A 22,499-nucleotide genomic window follows, 5' to 3' on the forward strand; every position below is an offset into this window, starting at 1 on the left:
TTAGAAATGCCCTGTTGCCATTTACAGGTCAAAGAATTTTTATTTTTCTGTTTATTTCTTTATGATGTTACTACAAAAACTATGAAATCATCTCAGTCCTGACATTACTATACTGATAGCTTTCAGAAAGACCACTTCACTTGTGTTGACTGTTCATTACTCACTGTAGGCAACCAATAATCACCACTGTTAACACTACAGTGCCAGTAAAAATATACACATGGTTTATAATTTTCAATACTTGCAAATCATAGTTAACAATGATTAGTCTACCTCATACTAAAACCGTTTACTGTAATCAGGAAAAGGACTTGTTAACACAAATCAGACACTGTCTTTCCATTCCAAATACAAAAGGAAACAATCCTTTATATAACAAAATGAAATTTTTGTAAAACACTTGCTGTACATTCTTTATCCTGTATTATACAATACAAAAGTTGTATTTTTCCACTGATGAAGTTGCAATACTTTGGAAAATTTAAAAAAATACAAACAAGGCATTGCCATCTACCAAATAAACTTCTTTACATTCGCTTCATTCAGAAAAAACTAGGCAAAGGCAATGAGATCCTCTACTACACAGGTGTGCAATCTAAAAGATGTTTTATCCAAATCATTGGGCACATGATATCCTGAGTTCCAACATGACAGCCTCAGAGTGAAAACTAACAGAGGCATCCCTCACTCAAAGAAACAGAATATATACATTTCTACACTAACCTGTCCACTTTCTGCGACATCTTTGTCTCAAACGAAATCACAGACCCCACATATTTCATACTGTTTGGATTTGTATATTTGCCATGCAGTGTTTGGTCCAATAACTCCTACACATAGATTTTGTAAGGTTTAAGCATACAATTTTCAAAATTGTATTTATATTAACATTTATGGTCGGTAGCATCTCTCCCTACATTTGTACATGATCAATTATGTGCATTATGAAGTGTACTAAGATAATGTAGTATAAAACAGTGTTATTTGTACACCTTGATAATTGCTTTCAGTGACTGTAGTTACACTGGAATTATTCTATTTTAAACTGGATGAACCAACAAAACCAAAGACAAATATTTCTTTGGATATGAATCCTAATATTTAGCTTAATTTAAAAAAGTGAAATATTATTTATGAAATAAAGAGATCTGTGTTAAACTGTTTTCTAACCAGACTTCATGTAGAGTGCATGAAATGGCATATACTTTGTTTTCATTCTGAAGGAAGTATTAATAAAGATGTACCAGAGCATGTGAAACTATACCCCAATGCTACCACAGAAATTCAACTCTCCCATCCAATGACAACTCTGTGCATGGTGACGAATTAAGTATGGGTGTGGATTCTCCATAATGTCTATAAGACAAATATCTAAGCAATGTAAAATTGCTTGGTGCAAAACAGTAACTTTACACATGACAGGTTATAGGAAAATTCTATTTTCTACATTACTCCTTTTAAAAACATTAATTAAAAAAAATATCTCTTAAGTTCTTCTGTGCTGTTACTCTGGACTGAAATGTAATGTTGCCCTTTAAAGAAGGGTATGACAGATATTACAGAAAGATAAATTTTTTAACAAATGTTCCACCAGATCCCAGTGAATTCTTAATGACGGTTGTACTAATATTCTCCAATCACAACTGTGGTTTTCTACCACATAGTTTCTTATACACTAGACAGTGGTCCCTATCTCCGCGGCATGGGCTCACTTGCTTTGTGACAACACTATGGCTTCAAGTAAAAGTAATTCGGTGAAGAAAAGGTACTGCACACATGCCTTAGCTCAATTGGTAATTGGATTAGGACGGCCTCAACTTGCTGAAATTTGGTTCAGGAGAATGGCCACTGTAGTCCATCCACATACAAGTACTCTACAGACATTAGTGAACCACAACATTGCTGAGGATATCCATAAACTGAGCAATGATTCAAACATCGTAACACAACTGGGCACAAAACACAATTCTGAACACTGTTTCCATAATTTATAAGTCCCTTTAAAGCCATACCAACTGAAGGATAAGAGATGAGTTGTACTCTTTGATTTGTAACTGTAAAAACATGACTGCTGAGTGAACAAGCACCTCCCAAACTTTCTCTTTCTGTACTTACATTCAACCTATCTGCTGAGGAAGTTCATCATTCAATGCTAAAGCATTATAGCAAATGTAATGTGAAACCTTCTCCTACAGCCTCCTGCAAGCTTTCCTGTTCTTCAGGAAGAATAGATCAAACTGACAATTTGGTGCTCAGTTAAGCTCCTTAACCTTCTAATGATGATTTCACTTTCTTCTTCAACCATGGTCTTAATTTCAATGAATGGCTAGTTCACTTCCAGGTCACTGGAAATATCAGACTCTTCATCAGAGAAGTCATGTATGGAGGGTGATAACGGATCAGACAGGGAGGTGTGAGATGACTGACGGGACAGCTCACCAACACCCAAATTTGCTTCCAGTTCCTCCACAGACAGGGAAGATGATGAGCTTGGCCCTGCTCCTAGTTCAGGTAGCAATGGATCAACCTGACCACTCGCCAATTCTAGAACAAAAATGTTATGTCACCTTGTACAAACCAGGTCAATCAAGTCGGTTCAAAGATACTGACAAAGCCAACAAATTTAAGATGACAAGCAACTGACCTGGTCCATGTGTCTATACTAACTAGAGAGCAGAAATCAAAAGTTGAATCTCAAAAATTATCAGTTGTATAACAAAAACTAAGCACTTGAAAGTTTCTAAGTTCCAAACTGGAAGTGTATAGCTGGCATCGTAACTCCAGTCAGTCACAATCTTCTTGTATTTGTCTGCATTTGGCTTTTCTGTACCTTCTATTAATCACATATGACTTATGCCAGATGTCTGTTAAACAAAGACACCAATATGATTGCCTAATTTGAAGAAAAACATCACTTAATAACATTTCTGAGTTCAAAAGCAAAACAGAAGTGAAAGCTATACTTGGGCTGGTTCGGCCAAGTTCTCTTGTGGACCAGTAGGGGACTCGTGTTGATGCGAAGATCACATTTTCAAGTTCAAATCCCAATGTCTAAATATACGTTTTTAATGTGTGTGTTTCAATCGCACAAATAGACCTACGCATTAGAATTGTGCACTCGTTTTATTATTTAACTATATAAGTTTCAAACCTTCTGTGTGTGCGCACGCATGTGTAAATTTCTAGAGTATAACAATAAAAGAATTTAATAATTCTCACTCTTTAGCAGTGGTTACCTTCAAGTAATAATTTTTCCTTAAATGGGGGGGGGGGGGGGGGGGGAAACAAACAACAAACAAAGAAACAGGGGCTCATCTTATTGATATGGTGGGAGACATGGTATTTGGTTGAATACAGTATTACTGTTATGTTTATCACTACTCTGGCACAGGGAGAAGAGCTAAACAGCTGTTTGATAAGCATGTGTCCCAATATCCACCCACATGCACCTGTTCAAATCCAAATTGCTACTTTTGGTAGGACTTTTATAGTTTCCATCATCCTATTATTGTTTGTGGCTATCCTGAGATGGTGGTTATCACTCAATGGAGCAAGTGATAGCACCTGAAGATAAATATACAGGTTAAATCTTCATTTTTAGCCCTACTGTTTGCAAATCAAAGTTTTATAAACACAGCATGTATACAAACAACTACAGCATGAACAAGTAATAAGCAATTACAATGAATTTGTTTTAGTTGAATTAATCTGGTGTTTCAAGAAAGCAGCCTTGAAATTAAATTTATATTTATACACTCCATATGTTAATACTTATAATATTGTAATGGGAAAACACAATAATGGGTTATATATTAATCCAATTACACTCTCAAAATTTTCATGCCACAGTTTACACCATTTCATGAACAAGAACAATCTGATGCATGGATAGGTAGCATCCCTAATTTTGTACTAAAAACTTGGAATAAAATGTGCCACCATTCTACACAAATTTCAAATACTTTTTGGCATGTATAATCAATGAAATGTATGAAAACATTATTACAGCTATGCAGTGTAGCGTGTGTTGTGCCAGCTCAGAATTATGTCTGTAGCAATAAGATATGCAAAACTGCAAAGAATAAATTTGGAAAATATATGTACTCCAATTTTGAGCATACAGGTAGCCCTCGATTTACACCGGGGATGCCTTCCTGGACAAACCGGCGTAAATTGAAACTCTTTTATAATGTAAATCAATGGGAAGTCAATGACATGCGTTACCAGCACCCAAACACTGACGAGTAATATAATGGCATTTACATTTAAAGCTCTGAAATAACGTAAATAAAATAAAGGGAATTTAAAAAATATATTTTATATGCTTACAATCGGCAATTCGTTGGTCCCCGTGATTTACTGCGATTCTCTCATGTGATTGATGTGTACAGTCATCTCTGCTGCTATGTGATAGTTGCATTCATGTAAGATGCTGACCTATAGAAAACCGCATAGTAAAAATAACCCCGGTACCTCAGCAGAGATTAAATTAGTCCTTTGAAAGTTTAAAGTGCCAGGAATGAAATTGCATAAGAGCAAACTCGCATATGCAAAAGTTTGCATTTCACATACAGCTTTTACAGATTCATCGATCTCATTGGAGTAAATTCACGTTAATGAAACATACATAATTGCAGAGATGACTGTATTTATAATTTTTATTAAAAATCAGTGATGTAAGAATTACAATGTAATCAGAATCAGTACGAGATACATTGTAAAACGTTATAAATAATAGTAAAATATATTTTTTTCATTTTATGACTTGCTGGTTTCAAAATCAGCATTATTCTGAATCGGCGCAAATTGAGGGCTACCTGTATTCTTGTTTCACACTGACTGAGGAGCAATAATCATACTAATGCAGTTGAGTGATATATACATATAATAAAAGTAGATGGTAGAGGCAGGTTAAATGCATGTCATATAACTTGAACCATACAATTTTAAAGGTAGTTATTATTATGCTATTATGCATACTTACGCACAACATAGCTTTCCAAAGATTTCGGCACCATTCCTTTTGCTTTTTGTAGATCAGCTTCAGAACATTCACCTTTGTCTAGGCCTGTTAACAGCAAATGACAAAACAACATACCATTGGGACAACTAATATGAAGATATAATAATTCCACTGAATATAAATGTATAAATTTATACCATTTCACAATAGATTATTTCTGTGTATGAGCCAGGGTAGCCGAGTACACACTATGACTACCTACATACTAGACAACAAGGTTTGATGCTGGGCAGGGGCATAGATTTTGCTCTTTGTCCAACCCAGCCACATATCTAGTGAGCACCCAAGGCCCCTTCTCTGGGAGGGTGTGAAGCTGATCACTCTCACCTCCATTTAGTGCTGAGGTTTAGAATATGTGGAGTTATGCCTCCACTCCACCATACATCTTCACTGTGTAGTGCTCAAATACAAATATGTACTTGCAACGAAGACAGTGCACTGATGTTTTCTGTAGGGCTGTGGAGTCGGTAAAAATGTACCGACTCCGATATAAAATCTTAAGAGAATACTATTTTAACATTTTCACTACCGTGCGAGCTGCCGGTGGCCTCACACTTAGAGAGATTCATTGATGGATTGAGCCACATGGTGTGGGAATAATGCTTTGTAACTTTGGTTCTGGTACCTTAAGAATACAAACTGTCTACAAATCAACAGATTTTTGCGGTAACCATTGGACGTATGTTTAAATATAGGTTATAAGTCTAAAAAGTAGCCTGATGATTCACATGGTGGTGATAAAATCTCTTATGGTACCATTTAGTAGGTTTACCATTTTTTTCCTCTTTAGCATTTGTCCCGCTTTAGCAGGGTCTGCTTTTTGCCTCTCTTTGGAGGTTTGCTTGATCTATCAGACAGTTGGTAGGACTTCTTGGTTGAGTGACCAGCTCGTCGCAAGGCCTCTACCTGTACACAGGACATCACAACACAGAAAGACGCAGACTAATATCCATGCCATGAGTGGGATTCGAACCCATGGTTCCAGTGAACGAGCGGCACAAGGCCCACGCCTCAGACCACGTGGTGGGTTTACCATTATTAATACATATTGAGCTTTTATGAAGGAGTCAAGAGATTTTAGCATTGAGAGAAAAAGTTTGAACACAAACAAGTGCTACATAAGTTATATGTACTTTCTACGTTTCAGATGCGATCTTAGATTGTATTTTATGGTTATTACTCACCCAGTACCATACCCATTCTCTTGAGAACCTCAATATCATCATGAATTTCAAATTTGTCATCAAAATTGAATAGGTATTCCATTCTGAAACAAAACAAACTGGTATGAATTCCTCTACTCAAAATTATGACAGACTTCCATAACATTGCCTGATTTACTACATATAAGCACCTTTGTTCATGTCACAGTATATCAGGATCTACCGGGTCTTCAATTTATGCTGTAACGGCCATGCTTGCATTGCGTGCTCGGCCGGGTGCACTGTTGGTGCGGGAGAGAGATAGCGTGTTCTTCCCGTGAGTGACAGGCAAATCAGTTTCATTGCGTCTCTCGTCACGGATTGACGTTGATAATATGGTGTATAGTATTAAGCAACGTGTGTTCTTAGTCGAAACATATCCCAAATATTCATCCTACGGAAGATGCCGCTGTAAATATTGCAGACATTTTCCTGGTGAAAGTGTTCCTAGCAAGCCCATGATAGAGAGTAGTACGGGATCAGTTTTGGATAAAAAGGAGAACAGGAAACGACAATTCATTTCGGTAATATCCCAAGAAGAGCTTCGTTGAGCATTTAGAAATATGTTAACGAGATGTGAAGTTTGCCTGCAAGCACAAGGAAGTCACTTTGAACATCTTTTGTGATTTAAGGTAAGAACAATTAATGTAATAAAGAGAAATATTCGTAGTTCGCTGTTACTAGCGGCACTGAAACTGATTTGCCTGTGACTCACGGGAAGAACACGCTATCTCTCTCCCACACCAACAGTGCACCCGGCCGAGCACGCAATGCAAGCATGGCCGTTATCGCATAAATTGAAGACCTGGTATTTTCCAATCCTCCACTACAGCAAGTAATATTAACATAACTCTGTCTTTATGAGTTACCAAATTAGGTGGTATCTTTGCTCAACAAATGTATGGCTAAAACAATTGTAATTAATGGAATCCAGAGAAAAAACCTCCACAATTATATTATATTATTTGCTTACTTGTCATTGGAAATACTACAATCGATGACAGTTTTACTACTTGTATTAACAATGATGAATGGCAGTTGGATTGCAGAATTTGCAGTTGGTGGACCACACTTATTTTCCATACATCGATTTCTTTCAACAAGGTTTTTGAATGATATTTGCTGAAACATTAAACAAAGAAGAAATTAACAATAATATAGTGTTACAATATAAAACAGATTAAAAAGAAGGGGGGAAAATTCAGAAGTAATCTGTGAGATATTGTGTGCATGTTTTGCTAATAAACATACTAAAGGCATGCGTTTACCATCTTTCAAATTAGTGAAAATAATTCAATTCACAGAAGGAACATGAAATTTGGTGAATGGTAATCACAACATCAGTGAATGTTCTTTATGAGACTACAGAAAGAAGAGCTGCAACAGATGGCTATACAGGTGTGGAAGTCCACACCAAGAGAGAAAATAAAACAACCAGAAACTGAGCAACTTTGTGTGTATAAAACCTTTGCTAATATGGAGGATTACTTATGGGACAGTGATCCTGGCCATGCAATTTCAAATGATGAAAAGCAGTGGATAAGTGTGTGTAATTATAAAATTTTACATAGTTATAATTTTTATCTGAGGAAGTATCTCAATTGAAAGAAAAGAGTAATAGTTGGGATATTAACATGCACCATTTTCATATCGCAGGAAATCAGATCTGAGATAGTACATGGCCACACTGGAATTAAGGGAAAAATGTCATGTTTGAATTTAAAAACTTTAGATATTACATATACTTATATTAATATGTACATTTTAGAACTTAGTAGCTGTTAAGCCACGAATTCGGCCGATCCGTCGTTAACTACTATACGAGGTGCGATCGGAAAGTTTCAAGACTGCGCCTATAAAAACCCGTACACTTATCTCAGGTATTAACTCCTCACCGGGGAGTGGCGTAGTATTACGTTCGGCATTTAAATTCTCCAGGTTGCGGCCGGGCGTAATATTACGTCCGGCTTTAAGCCTAATTTCTTCCGCTCATAACTTTGTAACGAATAATGCCAGCGCAATGAGGTTTGTAGTACTCTGTTGTGGAAAGTTTTCTGTGTGTGAAGATCCAGCAACCCTGTTGAATATCCCTTCAGCGACTACCTGGGAGTCTAAAAATAAACGACTGGCCTCAGTGTTGCAATGGAGACCCCTTCAAGCAGGCGTGTTATTTGATGCTGAACAAAGGGCACTTCTAGACGAATTATTGGAAGTGACAATTATAGTAGCTCGGACACTGAGAGTGTAGACTTTGACTATACACAGTTGGTGACACCGGGAACGTTAGCGATTAGTGATATTGAGAGTGACAATGGTGGTGGCGAAAGCCAGGTAGAAATTGTAGAAGCAGATTCAGGTATTGTTTCCGGCAAGTATATGTGGGAAAATATAGAATCATTTACTGCTTCAAGAGAAGCATTTTGTAATGTATATGGCCCTCGGTTCGACACGGCTAGATTAGATGTCGTGAGTTCATTCGAAAACATTTTCGATACAGATGGAACCAACAGATATGCTATGCAAGAATTTTCTAAAAGTGCCCATCCTCTCACATTTCGATCTAGGATTAGGAAGTGGCAAGATGTCACAGTAGACGAAATTTACGTGGTTTTGGCTCTATTTATGTTGATGGGCATTGTAGTAAGTGTGAGGCAGGGTTATGTATGGATGGCTGTTTCAAGGACTACCACACAAAACTCAACTTCTGATCCACTTGCTCCCATTGGTCACACACAGAGTGCTCATCTTATAAGGTAAGATTACACAACCATCGTTTAAGAGGATTTCAGTGAAAAATTCATAATTATATCTCATATACTTCAAAAGTTATGGAAAAAAACGTATTTTACAGCAAAATTTAAACGGGCATTTAAAAAATACTACCGCCGGAACAGCACAACAGCGGTATATGCTGGGTATTTAAACTTTCCGCGTCAACAGGTTAAATTCATCTATCACCCTCGAAGTAGTTCCCCTGGGAGTGAACACAACGATCCCAGCGCCGCTGCCAAGCCTGGAAGCATCCCTGGAAATCTTACTTTGTCAGCCTGTCAAGCACCATCTGCGATTCTGCCTGAATCTCTTCTATCGTCTCAAATCTCCTTCCCTTTAGCTGAATTTTCATCTTTGGGAAGAGGAAGAAGTCACATGGAGCTAAATCCGACGAATAAGGAGGGTGCGGGATGACGGCCATGGTGTTTGAGGCCAAAAACTGTCGAACTTTGAGGGCGGTGTGCGCTGGCACGTTGTCATGATGTGTCGCATGTGGAGTTCTTCCTTTAGAATCAGCTGACAGGTCCCATAGCCTATCCCAACAATGTCGCACAAGTTGTTGATGGTACAACATTGATCTTTGTGAATGGCATGCCGAATCTTCGTAACATTTTCGGGCGTTGTGCTCGAAGATGGTCGTCCAGAACACTCGTCATCATCGACAGAGGTTCGGCCATTTTTAAAACATGAATGCCACACAAAAGTTTGTGCAAGACCCATTGCGGACTCCCCAAATGCTTGCTTTAGCATTTCATAGGTTTCCGTAGCCGTTTTGGCGAGTCTTTGGCAAAATTTGATTTCTTCATGAAAATCCGCCATTCCGAAATCGCAGGAGGGTCGGTGTAATGCACTACCAAAACGCCCGTAACTAAGAAACAAATGCTAATTCGATGATGCCGGCTGGCACACTGATTCACTATGAATGTAGGCCGCACCCCCTAGCGGCAGAAGCTCGTACTACATCCGGTTCGCCCTCTATTGACACAGTCTTGAAAATTTCCGATCGCACCTCGTATCTGATGTTTCGATTTCATACAATGCTCCCAGATGGCAACACAAGGCTGCAACAAATAGCTTATACCTTAGTTCATGTTTTACTGTACAGATCGATCCTCTAGGCCAGGGGTCGTCAACCTTTTTATACCTACCGCCCACTTTTGTATCTTTGTTGATGGTAAAATTTCCTTACCACCCACTGGTGCCGCACGTACTGCCCACCACCATGAAAGAGGTACAGCTCGAAGACTGAGTGATGGCCAGTGGTAAGCCCCGCCCTCGTTATGCCCACTAAATTCGTGCCTTTGATACGGAGCTCATTCATTGCTCCCTCGTCTACGAGTATACTACAAGAATTGTCTGGTGAATTATTATCTATATTCAAAGTTTAGGGATGGAATTCAAAAGTAAATTGCAAAAGCATATTTTAAAAAGTCAAACTCGCGAAGTTGTTAGCAATGTATTCGATATATGCAGGTAGAACAAAATTTGTAACGATGGACAAAACCCCCCACTGCCCACCATGAAAGCTTGAATCGCCCACTAGTGTGCAGTAGGGACCAGGTTGACGACCCCTGCTCTAGGCCAACAAAAAATATTTTCTTTGAACAAACGAAATTCGTTGAGCTCGGAAGTGGACCTCATGGCGTGCTTACAATGATTGCTTGTGGATTTCACTGTAATGTTTGCTAAGATAAGTGTTTAGCCTTGTAATTGTGTTTTTAGTTGACGTTTATATAGTGCTTATGATATCGTTTCGTTATTTTCCTTAGTTTATTGTATATAGGTTTAGTTTTTTTAGATTTCTCACTTCGGCAATGGCTGATGCAAGTTCAAGAATGGATGGAGCCGATATTTTGGATTATTTGGATACTATAGATAGTGATAGTGACATTATTTCTAAAACTGTGTCTGAATGTACTGAAAGTGATGATGACTGTGCTGCAGAAACAAAAGGCACACCGGCATTGAATTTCTGTGTGCATTGTTTTACAAAAAGCATTGTAGTTCAGGAACAGATAACAGTACAGACACCAAACTCATATCAAATTATGCAGAACGAAGTATTCTTTCTTGCAGGATGAGTGATGAAGAAACAAGATAAAACACAATTTATGATATTACCTCCTGAAAATGATTTTTTTTTGTAAATATTATTTTTCAATATTTCAAAAATTTTTTGTATGCTAACTATAACATTAGGATATATGATATATCTGTTTTCCTAATCTACAGTATTTAGTGTATAAGTGTGATTTTTTTCATATGCATGCGTGCAAAATTCTCATCTTGGTGAATTTTTAAATTTAAAGCTGTAAATACGTGAAAATTAGCCTGGGTGTTTTCAACAGGATTTTGCAAATAGGCTTCAGGGTTAAAAGGGTTAAGAAAACATGGTAATACACACATTAATATCGGAGCGTTCTATGCAGTCTCATCACTGACATTTCCCTACCAAAATGTTGCATGTAACATATTATGTCCTGTCAAAGTCAACATTCGTGGCTCCATTAGGAGAAGTAAAAACTGTCAAGCTCCTTGTTACATACTTTCTTTCCTTCACTCGGTACTTCACCTCTCTTGAACTAAAATATTTTCCTCCACATTTCTTCTCAGTAATTTCACTGTACTCCACAAAATTTCACATCAAGTTTATATACAACTATATGAACTTTAACTAAATTAAGCATTTAGCTTCCCAACTACCTCATAGAATATGTAACCAACCTGTAATATGAGGTCATGAAGTTGCTGTGTTTTTAGTTTTATGCGTTCAATTCTATGCTGTTTATCTTTGTCTAGGTTGATGCATTCCTGCAGAGAGTTGGTTGGTAGACCCAACCACCGAATTTCTTTCTTTTCTTTAGAGATAATGTTCATTGCCATGAGAACATTAAGTGCATCATACACACGTCTCCGGATGTTCTTCTGATCATATTGCTGAAAACAGAATATGTTCATAATGTAAAGAAAAAATGTCTTCAGAGTAAATATGTATCTTATTCCATATTAAAATGTCTAGTGCTTTGAACTACAATTAAAACTCACAGCAACTTAAATATTTTGTGTGTACACACACATACATTCACATGACCATGCATGCATACACAAAGTGTCTGCAAATTGTCTTTACAATTCCAATCTTTTAGTACTCAGGGCACATTTAAGAGGGATCCACCAAGCAAACCAATGATTCTTGGTTGGTACAAGTATTCTGATTACAATGATTGTGTCTGTAATGTAGAAGTACCAGTAGACCTTCTGTGAGTTACAAACACGTTGAAAACACAAGACAATTATTGTTGTTTTTCCTCTGAACAAAAATGGTAAAAATCTACATGTATATGCTCTTTCTCTAAAGATTTGCAAGAAAAGTAATATATTCCAGATCAGAATAATAATTTATCAAGTTAAACAATTTTCAAGTAAGCAATCCTTCTATGAACAGTTGTAACAGAATTCATATATTTCAAGTTAGAATAACTCAAAATAACAAAGTCAGTAACATGGAAGAACAATTTCAATACAATCATACTGACTCTGTAGGCTTTATATAAATCAAAAGCATGGTTTTGTTATGGCTGAAATAATTTTAACCAAAACAAAACCATGCCTTCTTCCTTCACACAGCTGGCATACTTATAATATAGGCATACACACTTTTATGCAATTTTCAAATTCTTTTGCTACTTTATAGAGAATGAATACTATGCATATAATAAATATAGTGTCTTTTCATTCAGGAATTGCATGGGTAATAAATTAATCAGCTTCACTTGACAGACATGGCTACAAAGTTTACATTAAAGCAGGGCAGAAAGAGCATATTATCCTCTCACGTACATTCTCCTTTTACTACTTTCCTTCCCCAGACCTATGTATACTGTCGCCTCTTTTCTTATGCAAGATATTCACCCTAAAGATGGCAAATGCAACATTTATAGAAACTGGACAGACTTAAACAAACGTGGCTCAAACATGAAAGCCAATATTATACACTATGAAGAATGGTTACCCAGAGTCTTTCAGACAGGCAACTCAGCATTTTTAAAATTAGCTCAAAATACAGTACGACCACCTCAATTGCTATGATGAAATCCATGGCAACGAAACGGGAATAAGTTATTATGATCAAAGATTGTAACATATGGTAAATTATTGAGCCAATACAAACATTATGAAGCACACTTGGGGAAAGCAGCATCATGAAAGATACAAACTACAATGGAGAGAAAGTTCAATGAGTATGGATAACAGATGATTTCCCAAGATAGCATTATTATAGACCTAAAGGAGAAGAATTCTGAAAGGGCACAGCAAGATGTCCAGTCTCTGAACAGATCCTGCAGGCTCAATCCTTGACAATACAGAAGAATGGTGGTTTGAAACTATAATCTCCATTGCATTCATCACACAGAAAATTTATGGATGTATTGTTAATCAGCATAAACTTTCCTGGCCTGCCTACTCCCAAAATCTTACGCCATGCAAATTCTACCACCAGGGAACTGTCCAGAAGCCAATGGACATAAAATAAAAATTCTTAATGAATGAAGACATATGTATCACAAGGCATTTTGATGATTTGTCATTTGTGATACAGTAGGCAAGTATACATAACTAGATAAACATAACTGCATGCAAAGTATATGTAAAATGAGTCAATGTGAGAAATACTTTGCTGATATTTATGTTGAAATCTTAACTTGACATACAATTATTTCCTAATCTTATCAATTCAGAGCAATGATTACATTTGTAATATTTACCTGATCTGTTGGCGTTGTCATAAGTGAAGGGTTTGTAAACTCTGCAACCAACTCATCAGCAACTTCATTGTAAGATGTTGTGCCCTTCTTGCGGACCTTCTCACATACTTTCATTGAAAAATGCCGGAGACCTTTCCCAACTTTTTCAGTTTTTCTTCTTTTGCTATGGACAACACAAACAGAAATGACGTTCTTTCATATGTGCAACCTACTTGTATACCTCATACAAGTATACACTGTGTTATCAACATTTTATTATCTAAAGGTACATAAAAATGTTGATTAAATTACTTACTACTCAGGCATGAAGTCATTCTCCATTTCCTGTCTTTTACGTGACCCACTGTGATCCAAGATAGGAGAAATATAATTCTTTGGTGGATTCGATGGCAGAATATGTTGAGCTGCTAGCCTCTGTGATGCACTTAACACCTGACAATTGTACCATCATTATTAATGACATGGAACATAATTATGTTTTCTCCAGTGATCCACAATCTCAGTATGGAACGAATTTCAATACTGACACAGCCAACTGACCTCAAAACTTTAAGCATTTAATAGCTGTAATAGATTCAAGTTTATAAGCACAAAAAATGATCAAAATATATGCCAACAGTGGGTGCTCATGGACCAGAAATAATCCTATGTCAATGGTTTAAGAAATATGAAGCAGCTTATTACACTTACCATTGGATTGGATGCTAAGTGTATTGTCTTTGGTAACAATGTTGGCTCTGACCCCTTCAGTGTTGATACCTTCATGGGACTAGCCGACTGAATTGGTATTGTCACAACATGTGGAGCCCCTGTTCAAGAGATTAATAACCACATACATAAAATTCCCAACCTTTCATGATAATGTGGGGTCTTAAAAACTCCATCTGAACCCTTGCATGATACCTTGTTCCTATCTTAGGACTGCCATTTCAGTTCTCCCAAGTAAATATCAGGATATAATATTTAAAACAGGCCATAACCATTTCCTCTGCCATCCACATATTATATAATGTCCATAGTTGATCAATTATTCCCTCACCAATGTATCTTTCTATGTTCATTTGCAAGCCCCACCTACCCTACCCAATCCTCACACACATCCACAACTTCATTAATTTTTCCTTGCCTCGTATTTATGAACTCTTCAACTGCAAAGTCAATTACAGTAAAGCTGAAACAGAAGATTAAAGCATTTACAGAAACCTTAGTAAAATACATAAACACAAAGCCGCTGAATTTCTTAATGTCATATAGACAGAAAGTAATGCATAAAACAGGTTTTATTAACTTCACAACAACACTTCCAAACACTTCTAATTTTTTTTAAATATCTTCCATAAACTGTACTTGTGTTTCACTTCCAGCAGCTACATTTTAACCCAGCCTGAAAAAAATCCCTGCTAAGCCTCCAAACTTGCAAACCTGCAGGTAAGCAATTAGCATCTCACGTTGTGTGTGGAGTACTGTAAATTTTCTAGCTGCCAATGAGATGTGATGTTCACTAAACACAAATACAGCACCATTTTGCAATTTGACCAAGCATTCTTGTTATCATAAGTCAAAAGTTTCTGAGACTGTGTTCAGTGTTACATGAAGTGTTTAGCCCAAAGCATGTCAACAACATGGGAGCTTAGACCTGTATACAACAATTAACTAATATGCTTTCTGAAGACAGCAGCCTATCAAATAGAAAGATGATACAGAACGACATCCTTGACACAGTTCAAAATAGTTACTCCTCCAAAAGATAAGACATTTACCCAAGTGTCTTTTTCTATACATTAAATTGTGATGAATTTGGTTCTGTCTCATCTCTTCAGGTGAAGTCCATTTGTATTTACATACATTTCGGTATGGGAAATATACCCCGATACTTTTTTTTGAGTTCCTGATGTGACAAAACTTCAACCCTAGGAATGTTACTAATTTGAAGCATGATTTCATTCCGAAATATTTGCTTTGAAAAGTTATCCCTCCTTACTTTTGAAACCACATAATAGAATTTGAATGTGGCATGAAAGTAAACTAAAAGATCCCTATGTAAAATTGGTGTGATTTAACATGTATAATACACTTTTTTAATAATAATAATAATTAATAAGAGAGAAATTATTCTCAAAGATTGAATAGTGCTATTGCCTGTTTCCATAATGAGGAAAAACTCCTAGATTGAAAGTATAACGTAAAAGAGAAGTAAATATCTCAGAATGAACAAATATTTTATATCAACTGACTAACATGAATGATCAGAATACTTGGTTTAAAACATGAATGCAATGACTACATAGACACATGTAACCTGAAGAAGGACAAGTGTATGAAACAATAAACACTTAGAAAGAATGTGTAAAAAGAGATAAGTGAGCAAACATCAAGTGTTTGATGCATCCACCATAAGGCATTTATCGCCCTGATAATGAAATAAAGAATTCACACTGGGATGCTGCATTTCAGAATCTGTACTCTTGTACTTTAATAAATTAGTACGTAATAATAAGCAATGTATTCAGAATATAGTCTGAAATGATGTGAATATTAAGCAAAATTATAAAAAGTTTATTTTTTATTCCTTAGCTATTGTGAAACTTATTTATTTTGGCAACAGCACTGTCATGCCAACTTTACTTCAATACTGCATGATAAAAAACTAAGTTTCATAATGTAAAGAATAAAAAGTGTAAATTAACATGCACAAAAGTGCACCCATGCAGTTACTAAATTAGTTTAAAAAAATATCACTTAAGAACATACTCTGTGCTGTTGTTTTCGGGCTCTGGAGGCTAAGTGTTCGAAGAACTTGAGCACCAGAAGTAAGAACTGTGGCACCCTGTAAAGAAACAGGTAAAATGTTAAGCCCTATATAAGAAGAAATAGTTCACTACATTGCAGAAAGTGTGTGTATGCACAACACCCACAAAAGTGTGCTGAAAAGCAATGTCTCCTGATTTTCTTTTCTGACACCAGGAATATATACTTCACTGAAACAAAAACAGGTACTTTACTTCAAAATTATTCTGTAAATTTACAAAAATATTTTCCAACACCTCTGTCATCCACACACTTCCATAAATGTTTAGGTAGTTATATGAGTCTTTGCATCTTGGGTAAAGAGCCACTTCTTCAGCACTGTTTCAATTTCATCATCTCACTTGAAGTAATGTCCTCTCAGATGTTACTGCAGCTTTAAGAAGAGAAGAAGTCAGAAACAATTCTGGGCCTGCATGGTGGGTGCTCCATGACAGTGAAACCAAGGTACCGGGTCTCCAATTTATGCGGCAGCGGTCGTGACTTGCATTGCGTAGTCGGCCGATGCACTGTTGATGTCAGCGGGAGTCGTGCCCGTTCTTTCGGTGGGTGAACGGCGAATCAGTTTCAGTGCTGCTAGTAACTGCGAACTACAAATATTTCTCGTCACTGATACATGTTATTACATTAATTGTTTTACCTTAAACCACAAAAGATGTTCAAAGTGACTTCCTTGTGCTTGCAGACAACTTCACATCTCGTTAACATGTTTCAAAATACTCGACGAAGCTCTTCTTGGGAAATTGTCTGCATGCGAGTTTTACCTGTGGGGCATGCTGAAGAAAAAAGTGTATGTAAACAATCCGCACACTGCAGAAGCAATTAAAGAAAATATTCGACAATTTCCCAAGAAGAGCTTCGTTGAGTATTTCGAAACATGTTAACGAGATGTGAAGTTGCCTGCAAGCACAAGGAAGTCACTTTGAACATCTTTTGTGGTTTAAGGTAAAACAATTAATGTAATAACATGTATCAGTGACGAGAAATATTTGTAGTTCGCTGTTACTAGAGGCACTGAAACTGATTCGCCGGTCACCCACCGGAAGAACGGGCACAACTCCCGCCGACATCAACAGTGCGTCGGCCGACTACGCAATGCAAGTCACGACCGCTGCCGCATAAATTGAAGACCCTAGTTCATGTATACAGTCATCTGCATGCTTGAGTGAAGCCTGACTTTGTCAGAAGGTATGGTGATTGATGGTACTGATGAACCTTTGTAACAGTTCTCCATTGACTGTATCTAGTTTTTAGCGCACTTAGCAGGCACAGAATTCGACACCTATGAAGTGATTGCGTGAGCCTCCAAGATAGACAGGAAGGGTCACAAGGACAAATATTACAAGACATAGTATCTGCATTTCTCAGCAAAGCAACAAGGATAAATGGCTGTTATTGTATTTGTTGTTGCAACAGTATCAGTGCCAAATAAATCCATCTTCAGTGAACCTTCAGTGGTTACATAGCATATATTACAGCACACACACTATGTGAACACTCAATTATATAAAATTTGGAAAAAGAAAGAAAGAACGAAAGGTCCCATCCTCTAGATGCTTGAGGGGCAGAATGTAGTACAAAGGCTATAAAAAATGCTTTTTCAATGCCAGCAATCCTCAGACATGTGAATATCACTCGTTCAATGCATCCAGTTCTCAAAATGTAGCCACAGTTTTGGAATCAATGCTTACAAGACAAACAAGAGAAAAGTGACTGACCAGCATATTAAGACCCCATGAGATTAAACAGCATGCTATTTGAGAAACTTAATTTTATAGCTATCCATTACAATGCACAAGAAAGTAATGAGGTTTTAACAGTTACCTGTTAAGTAAATTCCAATTAATTGAGACTTACAGTCAATGCACAACAAATTGCTTCAAGATCTATACGTAATTCTGAATGAGATGATGTTTTCTGTAAGTACACATTTGGAATGTACCAGAAATACAAGATGATGCTGTCTGATCCCTAGAAATATCTGAGTCAAATGATAACTTTTCATATCACTCAATATGAGGGCATTTCAACAAAGGTCCTTCTAACTGAGTTTATTAACTCTTCAATTACAAATTCAGGATAGTTTGCTGGGCATGTGAGTGAATTTTACTATGTATTAGGTTTATAAAAATATTTATAATGATGAAGCACAAGTATGAAGGACTGAGTTCCCTCTTTCTGAATGTAAACATGCTGTTAAGGTCGATATCAAAACATTTCATCACCTGCCTACAAATAACCTTATTCAATACAGAATGGCTAAAATAAGTGTAAGATTAAAATTAATTTCTATGAAATGTATCATCTTTAAAAATGGAAACATATCTCCAAAACGAGATGTTGATCTGATCTTCAGACAAACATCAACAAAATGTGTACACACATAACCATTAAAGAATATTAGTTTAATGGTATAACTGCCCAGATTCTTGGGAGGGTGTCTTAGAGATCAGAGATGAAGCTCCATTCATTATAATTCTCAACTTTGGGAAATCAGTGTTAAACTTCACACAGACTGCTCCACCCCTTTGGATAAAATACTGATCCCTATGTTTACTACAAACAAAGTTCGTAACTAAGTAGTATTTGAGGTTCGCTTGGTAGTAAGTAAGAAGATGTCTGTTTTCTGGGTTGTAGCAACATGTAGTCTGGTAGAAGTTTACCACCATTTCAGAGGTCCCTGCTGCCTCCATCATCAGAGCAGCAAGAACCTCTTAAACATTGGTAAACTTCTACCAGACCACAGTGCTACAACCCAGAAGACAGCCATCGCCACAATTCATAGCATAGAAAACAACGTACCTGGCTTCCATCTTGGGATGGAGCTTTAAATATAGCTTTTACTGCTCCTTGGTTGTTGATAGCTGAGGTAACCAGCTGTGGCTTTGTTGGTGTTGTCTGAACAACTTTGAGGACTTGTCCTAAAAACAAGTTAAAGTTTTTTTGTATTATCATTCAGATTCAAAATCAATGCAAATGTTTTAAAGTATTTTAAAAGATGCACGAGGAAAGAGGCCGTGTATATCCAACTACATGTTTCAGCTTCAAAACTACTTCACCAGTTTCAATTAAATATGATGTTATGGGGCTGCAATAAAGGTTGTGAGGTAAATTTGATTTTAGACCATATCAAACTCGCTACTAATTTCCTCAAAAATACATCACTTCAAAAAAATACAGATGGCAACATAAACATAAATCTCACTGACATCTACAGTGTTCATTTGAAAATTCTCTTGGTATGGTGGATATATACGGCAATTGAAAAAGAACATGAGATTTGGTACTTGGAACATTAGGAGCCTCTATAGGGCTGGGGCACTGAAATCAGTGTGTAGGGAATTAGAGAATTATAAGTTAGACTTAGTGGCAGTACAGGAAGTGCGATGGGAGGGGGAGGGCACGATCCCAGTGGACAATTTTACATTTTTCTATGGAAAGGGGAATGACAATCATCAGCTAGGGACGGGTTTTTTTGTTCATAGCAGAATTAGGGCTGCAGTTAAGAGAGTAGAATTTGTTAGTGACCGGTTGTTTTACGTAATTTTGGAAGGACGCTGGTGCGACATCATTATCCTTAATGTTCATGCCCCAACTGAGGACAAAAGCGATGATATCAAGGATAGCTTTTATGAAGAATTGGAATCAGTATTTGATATATTTGGCAAGTATCACATGAAAATTCTGCTAGGAGATTTCAATGCAAAAATTGGGAGGGAGGATATCTTCAAACCCACAATAGGCAGGGAGAGTCTCCATGCACTTAGTAATGATAACGGTGTTAGAGCAGTAACCTTTGCTACGTCAAAAGATTTAATTGTAAAAAGTACAAAATTTCCACACCGTGATGTTCATAAATACTCTTGGACTTCCCCAGATGGCAGAACACACAATCAAATAGATCATGTTTTAGTAGATAAGAGAAGGCAGACAAATGTAATTGATGTGAGATCATTCAGAGGAGCAGATTGTGACACTGATCATTATCTGGTGAGGGAGCGGCTTTCAGTAAGTAGACGAACTAAACAAAATTTTGACACAGAAAGATTTGATTTGAAAAAATTAAGTGAGGGAGAGGCAAAGGAACAATATCAAGTTGAAATTTCGAATAGGTTTCAAATTTTAGAGACAAATGAGGATAATGAAAGTGTGGACATCAACAGGGAGTGGGAAAATGTCAGAAACTGCATCAAAATTTCAGCGAAAGAGAAACTAGGATACTACAGGAGAAAGCAAAATAAACCGTGGTTTGATGAAGAATGTTCCAAGCTAATAGATCGAAGGAAGCAAACAAAATTTCAATGGTTGCAGGACCCAAACAAAACAAATGCAGATAATCTATGTAAGGTGAGGCGTGAGGCTAGTAGAACCTTTAGGAATAAGAAAAGGGAATACCTGAAGGGCAAAATTGCTGAACTTGAGACAAATAATAAGGAAAAAATATCAGAGACCTGTACAGAGGCATTAATAACTTTAAGAATGGATATCAACCCCAGACCAATTTGGTAAAGGATGATAATGGCAATTTGCTTGCAGATCCAATAAAAATTGTGAATAGGTGGAAAAATTTCTTTAGCGAGCTCTTAAATGTTCATGAGACTGGTGATATTAGACAGATTAAAATGCATACAGCTGATGTGTTGGTGCCAAAACCTAGCTTAGATGGAGTTGAACTAGCCATTGGGAAGTTGAAAAGTTATAAATCTCCAGGAATTGATCAGATTCCAGCCGAATTAATTAAAGCAGGTGGCAAAGGGTTGCATATGAGGATCCATAAGCTTATTCAGTTAATTTGGGATAAGGAAGAGATGCCACAGCAATGGAAGGAATCCATAATTATTCCTATTCATAAGAAGGGGGACAAGACTGAGTGTGGTAATTACCGAGGAATTTCGCTGCTGTCAACCTCATACAAAATTCTATCAAACATTCTTTTGGCAAGATTAACCCCATATGCGAATGAAATTATTGGGGATCATCAGTGTGGGTTCAGACGAAACAGATCAACGATTGATCAGATCTTTTGCATTCGTCAGATACTAGAGAAAAAATGGGAGTTCGGTGGGACCGTACTTCAATTATTTATAGATTTAAAAAAGCCTATGACTCTGTGAAGAGAGAAGTGTTATATAATATTCTTATTGAATTTGGTATACCAAAGAAGCTAGTGAGTCTAATAAAAATGTGCTTAAATGAAACCTGTAGCAAAATCCGAGTAGGTAAATATGTATCTGAGACATTCTTCATCAAGAACGGTCTAAAACAAGGAGATGCTTTGTCTCCCTTGCTCTTTAACTTTGCGCTAGAATATGCTATCAGGAAAGTCCAAGATAGGCAGGAGGGTTTGCAATTGAACGGGACACATCAGCTATTGGCATATGCTAATGATGTTAATTTATTGGGGGACGATATGAATACAATAAAGAGGAACGCAGAAGTTTTACTAGAGGCTAGTAGACAGGTGGGGCTAGAAGTAAATTCAGAAAAAACTAAGTACATGTTAGGATCTCGTCATCAGAAGACAGGCGGGCAAAATTATCTTAGGGTAGCTAATAAGTCCTTTGAAAGGGTTACAAAGTTCAAATATCTGGGAACAACAATAACAAATGAAAATGACACTCATGAGGAAGTTAGGAGGAGATTAAATTCTGGAAATGCTTGCTACTTCTCAGTTCAAAATATTGTCTTCCCGTCTGATTTCTAAGAACTTGAAAATTAAAGTATACAAAACAATAATCTTACCTGTTGTTTTGTATGGGTGCGAAACATGGTCTCTCACTCAGAGGGAGGAACACAGATTGTAGGTGTTTGAGAATCAGGTGTTGAGAAGGATATTTGGGCCTAAGAGGGAAGACGATGGGGCGTGGAGAAAACTGCATAATGATGAGCTTAAAAATCTGTACTCCTCCCCCAGTATTGTCAGGGTGATTA

The 22,499-nt window shown here is 37.0% G+C and overlaps 1 protein-coding gene across 2 annotated transcripts in view; it reads right to left on the reverse strand.

Moving 5' to 3' along the window:
• The window catches only part of Dp (transcription factor Dp), a 27,344-nt gene continuing 4,845 nt past the window's right edge, over positions 1–22,499 (reverse strand). Inside the window, exons 2-12 of one of the 2 annotated variants that reach the window (XR_015536947.1) lie at positions 19,371–19,489; positions 16,515–16,590; positions 14,454–14,572; positions 14,059–14,195; positions 13,764–13,926; positions 11,722–11,934; positions 7,199–7,347; positions 6,208–6,290; positions 4,985–5,068; positions 4,330–4,437; positions 2,412–2,544 (exon numbers count right to left, since the gene is read on the reverse strand). Coding sequence is in view for 1 of the 2 variants with exons in the window: in XM_022072068.2 (XP_021927760.2) it covers positions 2,327–2,544; positions 4,985–5,068; positions 6,208–6,290; positions 7,199–7,347; positions 11,722–11,934; positions 13,764–13,926; positions 14,059–14,195; positions 14,454–14,572; positions 16,515–16,590; positions 19,371–19,489 (1,361 nt within the window). In the remaining variant the exon portion in view is untranslated. Of the gene's footprint in view, positions 2,545–4,329; positions 4,438–4,984; positions 5,069–6,207; positions 6,291–7,198; positions 7,348–11,721; positions 11,935–13,763; positions 13,927–14,058; positions 14,196–14,453; positions 14,573–16,514; positions 16,591–19,370; positions 19,490–22,499 lie in introns of both variants that reach the window. The other variant, XM_022072068.2, reaches the window with a different exon arrangement.

This window comes from Zootermopsis nevadensis, unplaced genomic scaffold (genome assembly GCF_977971745.1).
Source record: "Zootermopsis nevadensis isolate Lab colony 2312 unplaced genomic scaffold, Znev_1.0 Znev_ptg000002l, whole genome shotgun sequence".
NCBI classification, from domain to species: Eukaryota; Metazoa; Arthropoda; class Insecta; order Blattodea; family Termopsidae; genus Zootermopsis; species Zootermopsis nevadensis.